At 51.2% G+C, this 6,934-nt stretch overlaps 1 protein-coding gene across 3 annotated transcripts; it reads left to right on the top strand.

Annotated features, from left to right (window-relative positions):
• Nucleotides 1–42: 42 nt before the first annotated feature.
• AIMP2 (aminoacyl tRNA synthetase complex interacting multifunctional protein 2) lies at nucleotides 43–6,932 on the top strand. 3 transcript variants are annotated; one of them, XM_032327067.1, is made up of 4 exons: nucleotides 43–178; nucleotides 3,809–4,015; nucleotides 5,639–5,870; nucleotides 6,412–6,932. In XM_032327067.1, exons 1-4 carry the CDS (start codon nucleotides 164–166, stop codon nucleotides 6,798–6,800), a joined length of 843 nt encoding a protein of 280 aa, XP_032182958.1. In that variant the 5' UTR covers nucleotides 43–163; the 3' UTR covers nucleotides 6,801–6,932. The 3 variants fall into 3 exon arrangements, with proteins under 3 accessions (XP_032182958.1, XP_032182957.1, XP_032182959.1); XM_032327066.1 differs by having other exon boundaries at nucleotides 48–298; XM_032327068.1 differs by lacking the exon at nucleotides 43–178 and adding an exon at nucleotides 864–994.
• The last annotated feature ends 2 nt before the right edge of the window (nucleotides 6,933–6,934 follow it).

Below are 6,934 nucleotides of genomic sequence, written 5' to 3'. Positions count from 1 at the left end.
TGTGACGTCCAGAGGGCGCGGGCCAATTAGACCGCACGGACTGCGCTTTCCCGAAAGGCCGCAGCGGGATCGAAAAGGCGGTGGCTGCGGGCTCTCGTGGTGTCCGACGGTTTCTGAGCGTTTGTGTCCCTCACCCGCTCCCTTCCGTTCTTCGGCTCCCAGGATGCCGATGTACCAGGTAAAGCCTTATCACGGTGGCAGCGCGTCCCTCCGTGTAGAGCTTCCCACCTGCATGTACCGGCTCCCCAACGTGCACGGCAGGACAGGCAGCCCGGCGCCGGACGCAGGCCACGTGCAGGTAGGACAGCGCGGTCCCGCCCCGCCCCCACCCGCTCTGAACGTACTTCCCCCCACCACCTGGTCCAGTGCGCAGGCGCCTAGTCTTATCCGCCCATCTCCCACCCAGTGCGCAGGCGTCGTGGCCGGGCAAGTGGGGTTGAGGACGTGGGGCACCTGGGATCGGACCAGGCGGCAATACCCCGGCCCGACGCTTGCGTCAGCTCCGCGTGCGCGTTCTGTTTATTGAAGAGTTAGTTCTCTTGTATCTGTTTCTGTTTCCGCTTATGGCTACTAAAGCTTTTCTGTTGCCAAATTGTAGCCACAGAAAAGTGAGAAGCGCGTTATTTTGAGGAATTCTAAAGCGAACCCCATAGTCACCCAGGTTAACAGGACGTTGTCAGCGCCCCGAGTGCCCGGCCTCCGTGGTCCGTGAGTCCTGAGTCTGCGCCCCGCGGTGTTGGGCTGCATTCCGCCGAGCTGGCTCCCGGGGCCGCTGGGGGCGGGTCAGCCTCCGTGAGCGGCGAGCTGTGCTGTAGACCCGGGGCGTGCACGGGAGCGGGGACTAGGGGTAGGATCGCCGGCTGCCTGGGTGGGGGGTGCGGGGCTGTGTTCACCTGGACCGGGTAAAACGCCTCCCCGAGCGGCGTGTGTGCAGGTCTGTGTGCTCCTCGGCTTGGGCGCGGAATTCCTGGTGCTTGCACCCTCCCCAACGCTGGTAGGTGCACCGTGGGAGCCCCATGTAGTTTTTAGTTCAGGTTTTTCAGACTTCTCAATCACTGGAGCGCCTTGTCGCGTTGGCTGGTCATTTTGGTGGTCTCTTTTGTAAAGTGTCTGCCCACGCCTTTCTGGTTTTCATTGGCTGCCAATTGCACGTCTTGGGTTTACAAGCTTAGATCCGTTCCGGCTGAAGAGGCGGGAACAGGTGATTTTTGTAGTCCATTTTCTCTTGGGGTGTTATCCGTCTATTAAGTTGGCTGCAGACCCAGGGCTACAACTCACAACTCTAGATCCCCACCTGAGCTGAGGTACTGACTGAACCACCTAGGGGCCCCCTCTTTCACTTTGTCTTGCATCTTCTGCATAGACTGGAAGGCTGGTGGTTGGGTTATTTGGCAAACAGTGACACAGTTGTTGTCTCATGAGGGAGCTAAGACAGAAATAGCACCACCATCCACAGCCAGTCAAGTGCACCGCCTCAGGGAACTGAAAACAAAATCCAGACCCAGAGTGGGAAGTGTCACATCTCATTTGATAATTTGATACCGAGTCCTTTTTTTTTTTTTTTTTTGGAGTGTGCTGCTTAATTTCCTTGGCCTTTTTTTTTTTTTAAGAACTGTTTGTTTTTTGTTTTTTGTTTTTTAAGATTTTTATTTATTTATTTGACAGAGGTCACAAGTAGGCAGAGAGGCAGGCAGAGAGAGAGGGGGAAGCAGGCTCCCTGCTGAGCAGAGAGCCTGATGCGGGACTCCATCCCAGGAGCCTGGGATTATGACCTGAGCTGAAGGCAGAGGCTTTAACCCACTGAGCCACGCAGGTGCTCCTCCTTGGCCTTTCAACTGTGAGCTTCTAACTTAGACACCCAGGCCCACTTGTTTTGCAGATGATAACAATATAGACAAATAGAAATCAAGCATATCACAGGCAGATAGGAGCCACAAAGGATAAACTGTTTCTGAAATGCATATAAAAGAAATGGATAAGCACAGTATGCCCAGTCATGATCTAATCTGAGCAGGGACACAAGGGAAGGGGTACAGGTAAAGCAGATGTCGAGCATTTCCTCAGTCCTTACATCAGGAAGGGTAAAACGGAGCTGTCCGGGGCTCCCAGTCCCAGGCCACGTTACAAACGCAGGATTTGTTTCATGCATCATTTACTGTGCTGACTGGGGTGGGGAATCCAGTAGGCACTTCCTTGCCCAGGTTCATCAGGGATCCTACTCCCGTTTGTAGAATTGAGCAAGCTTGTGCACACACAGTGCACAAATCAGACCAGCTAAAAGGGACTAGAATGCTCCTCGAGGACTGTCACCGAGGAACAGACTACACTCTAGCAGCCCTGCCTGTCACACCCTGCACCCAGACTTATTGCCAGTCAGCACCTAATTAATTCCTTGGCATGCTGGAGTAACTCTTGATGCTTCTTTGCTCTCCCTACAGGTCAGCATCTTACATTTCTTTGCTGTTCTTAAACAAGAGCGGCAGGCTAGGGGAGGTGAGAAAGTGCAGATTAGGAGAAGAGGGAGGAGTGTCCCAGGTAAAGAGAACAGAATAAAAGCCCTGTGGCAGATGGGGGCATGGTGCGTTTTAGGGACCCAAAGGACAGCACAGCGTGTGAGAGCACAGGGGGAGCGTTTTGGAGAGCAGATGGCCAGAGGACAGGTCACACGGGCTATTTCTCAACCCTAGTTAAGGGCTTTGCCTTTCAGGCAAGGAGCCTATGAGGTTAATGAGGAAGAGCAGTGATGTGATCCACATTTGTTTTCATCTCTCTGGCTGCCATCTTAGGAGCGGATTGGAGAGGTGACCAGTGGAAGCAGGCCAAGTGAAAGTGGTGTCTTGAACTTGGGCAGTGACAGCTGAGGCAAGCTTAGAAGCCATTGGATTCCAGGGGCTCCTGGTGGCTCAGTGGGTTAAGCCTCTGCCTTCAGCTCAGGTCATGATCTCAGGGTCCTGGGATCGAGCCCCGCATCGGGCTCTCTGCTCAGCAGAGAGCCTGCTTCCCCCTCTCTCTGCCTGCCTCTCTGCCTACTTGTGATCTCTCTCTCTGTCAAATAAATAAAATCTTTTTAAAAAATTTAAAAAAAATAATAAAGTAAGTCTGTAGAGATCTGAGATTTTTTTTTCCTCAGCAAATGTTATTGGTTACTTTGTAGCAGTCACTATAGCAGGCAAGAAAGATGCAAAGATTCACTGAAGGAAGGAAGTAAGCATTCCATACTTCAGAAGTTCTACATTTCAGCAGTGAAAAAGTTCTGGATGATTCTAAGGTAGAAGAGTGCCAGTACTGTGTGGAAAATGATGTGGAGAAATTGATCATCTGACCCCATGGACTTACATTCCCAAGTCAAATGACACATTTTGTTCAGTCTCCTCGTGGTCCCTTTTCCCTTCAATTGGTATAAATTGCTAAGTTACATTCTCATTGCCCCCTCAATGTTTTTCTATTTGTTAAATAAGGAAAGTATTTTGAACTGATTTGACAGTAAGAATAAAGAACAATGATTTGGGTTCATTTTCCATGCTCTGTTCTTAAATTACCTGAAATACGAGTCCTACAACTTCAAAATGGCTTTCAGTCCCGTGTTTTAATGTTTTAAAGCATTTGGGATCCTTTTGGGATCCCTTGGCAGGACCTCTTGGACTATGGGAAAAATGAGATGATTCTGCTGCCTTGTTTTACTCTCTTTTCAGAGATGGGGGGGGGGGGGGGTTGATGAATTCATGGAATTCAGTAGAAGACAACTGATCAAATTTGAACACTGCCCTGATATTAGAGGAAATGAACCTTCTGATGTTGGTTTGTTTAGGAAGGATCTGACCCTTCTCTTCAAGCTCTTGAATCCCGCCAAGATGACATTTTAAAACGTCTCTATGAACTGAAAGCTGCCGTTGATGGCCTCTCCAAGATGATTCAGACACCAGATGCAGATGTGGATGTAACCAACATAATCCAAGCTGATGAGCCCACTGCTTTCTCAACCAGCGCATTGGACTTAAATTCAGTGCTCGGAAAGGTGAGTCTGTCTGGAGATCTGTAGAGAACACCAGCAGCTAGGTTGTTGTTAGTGCTGGAAAACTGCTCATGTGATTCAAGCTTTGGTTTTCTAGTTCTCAAAGGTGGTACAAAGAGCGTGTTCTTTTTTCCTCCCCTAAACGATCGTGCCTTTGCACAGAAGAGGTTTGTGAGCTATGAGCGAAGCCAAAGCAAGTTCCAAAGCTGCTTGACTTCTCAGACCCAGTGGAGAAGAACTGGGAAGATCCCTAGGCAGGGATAGGAGTGGAGTTTCAGCTCCCCACCATTCCAGACAGTGTGTGACGCAGGCCAGAGATGGGCGTCACTCCAGTAGCCTCCAAGCCTGGACAAACAGATTTGTGTCTTCTCTGTGCTTCTCAGGTTCAGTGAATCCATCATGACTCTGAGAGCAGCCTGAATCCGACGGTTGACCGCCCAGGCCGTCTCATGGGTCAGGTGTCTTTTGCTACATTCAGTTTGCAATCTTAGAATTAAGTTGCATCCACCACCTCTAAAGGTCAGTCTGTGGGCTTTGGCTAATTTAGGTGACAGTCTGATAGGCAAGAAAGAGTATCTTATTTCTAAGTGGTATTACTGAGAATACGGAAGAATCCCAAGAATCCTCTGGAGTTGATGGTAGAAGTGCTACTGCGTGAAGACCTAACAGGTGGAGGCGGGGTTGCAGGGTCTCCCGGGTGACCTTGACCCTCTGCACTCAGGTTCTTTGATCACCTGGTAGGTTTGCCTCCACTGAGGACCCAGAGACCCGGCCAGGCCCCCAGGGAGCCAGTCTAGTTGACAAATTAGTGATCACGAAGAGCTGTGCCAGTGTCTCAGGTGCTGGGAAGGCTTCCCCAGGCACATGGTGCTTAAGGTGAATTTTGATACCTCCAAAGGCATAGCATCGAGTTCGGAGTACTACAGAGCATTCATAAATAGGTTGACGTGATGGGCTTAGGTCGGTAGTGATAAGACTTAGATCCTGGCGGGCTGTGTACAGAAAGCCAAGGAATTTGAATTTGGCCTCCATGGTATTAAGGAGCTTATTATAGAGTAAATGCATAAAATAAAGTCCGCATCTAAAAAGGCAGTATGTTTTAGTCCTTTAGTTAATGCCAAGTTTTTCAGGCTTTGCTTGCTTGCTGTCACCAGTGACATTTGGAACCGGGTCCTTATTCAGGGATTCAGGGAACTCTTCATTGACTCACAGGCAAACCCATGTAGAAACCATGCTGTTGGGTGGTCGGGTGTCAGAAAGATTTGGTAAATCCGGTGGCTGTATGTATGTTGTTGGTTTTTTTTTTTTTTAGTAACTTAGGAGCAGTGTCATTCTTCCTGTGTTGTTTTACTAACTTCACAGCGAAGTCAGCCTTTTGTCGGGGAACCGCAGCGCCGGGGTTCAGGGCTGGAGTCGGCTCTCATTCCTGCTCCACGTCGTACTGAGCCCGGGAGCTGGCAGATTGCCTCCCTCGGACGAGCCTCCCCAGCCGGGGGGTGGGGGTGATAGTGGGCGCTAGGACTCCGTTCAGTGCCCCAGGGGAGGCCCCGAGAACGGCGCCGGGGACAACTCCAGGCGCTCCGGTGGCTGCTCACGGACTGTGCTGTGTTTGGGCTTCCCCTGCAGGATTACGGGGCACTGAAAGACATCGTGATCAACGCGAACCCGGCCTCCCCTCCCCTGTCCCTGCTGGTGCTGCACAGGCTGCTGTGCGACCACTACAGGGTCCTGTCCACCGTGCACACGCACTCCGCAGTCCAGAGCGTGCCAGAAAACCTCCTCAGGTGCTTTGGCGAGCAGGCCAAAAACCAGCCCCGGCACGAGTATCAGCTGGGTTTTACTCTGATCTGGAAGAACGGTAAGCAGAGGGGGCGGGGCGGGGCTCGTAGGCTCTGAAATGAGAGGGGCTCCCTGACTCCAGTAAGGGGCAGCAAGGGGCCAGGACCAGGACGTTCTTCAGCTACTTGCTGTCGGGTCACAGTCCTTGCAAGTCTAGGAAGTGTGTGGGCTGGTTCTGGAAAAGGAGCCTTATGAGGACAGACAGGGACTCCTGGTTTCCAGTCCTCATCCTGCAACTAAAGTCTGAGGCACAGAGGTTGGAAAATAGATAGGTCTGCAGTCCCTTCTTGCTTGAAAATGGTCATAATCAAATACCACAAACGGTGACTTTTTTTAACATAGAGCTTGTGTTCCATAAATACCCAGTTCAGACTTTCTTGATCAAACATGTTTTGTCTGTTCTCCAAAACATGTTCTCCAAACATGTTTTGGAGACCAGACAAAATGTGATCTTAATGAAGATTCGTTCCTTTGCCACCAGTTCCCAATCATCAGCACCTGCCCTCTCCCCATTTGTCACTGAAGCCATCACCAGACACCGTGTGCTTCTTGCCTTTCAGTGCCGAAGACTCAGATGAAGTTCAGCGTCCAAACGATGTGTCCCATCGAAGGAGAAGGGAACATTGCGCGGTTCCTGTTCTCTCTGTTTGGCCAGAAGCAGGACGCCGTAAATTTAACCCTCATAGACAGCTGGGTGGATATCGCGATCTTTCAGCTGAAAGAGGGCAGCAGTAAAGAGAAAGCCACCGTGTTCCGCTCCATGAACTCCGCTCTCGGGAAGAGCCCCTGGCTGGTGGGGAATGAACTCACCGTGGCCGACGTGGTGCTGTGGTCGGTGCTGCAGCAGACGGGCGGCTGCGGAGGGACGGTGCCAGCCAACGTGCAGAAGTGGATGAGGGCGTGCGAAAACCTGGCGCCCTTCCACACCGCCCTCAAGCTCCTCCAGTGAGTTTCCGGAACTGTAAAAGGTTGACTGCGAGAACGGTGCTGCTGCCTCAGGCCTGTCGTGGGTGAAGGAACCTGTACTAAAATCAGTGTGTTCCGGCCAGTTGCCTAGACTCAATAAAGGCATATCCTATGATT

Source organism: Mustela erminea, chromosome 20, assembly GCF_009829155.1.
Source record: "Mustela erminea isolate mMusErm1 chromosome 20, mMusErm1.Pri, whole genome shotgun sequence".
NCBI classification, from domain to species: Eukaryota; Metazoa; Chordata; class Mammalia; order Carnivora; family Mustelidae; genus Mustela; species Mustela erminea.
This window is presented reverse-complemented; position numbering and strand designations above follow the sequence as displayed.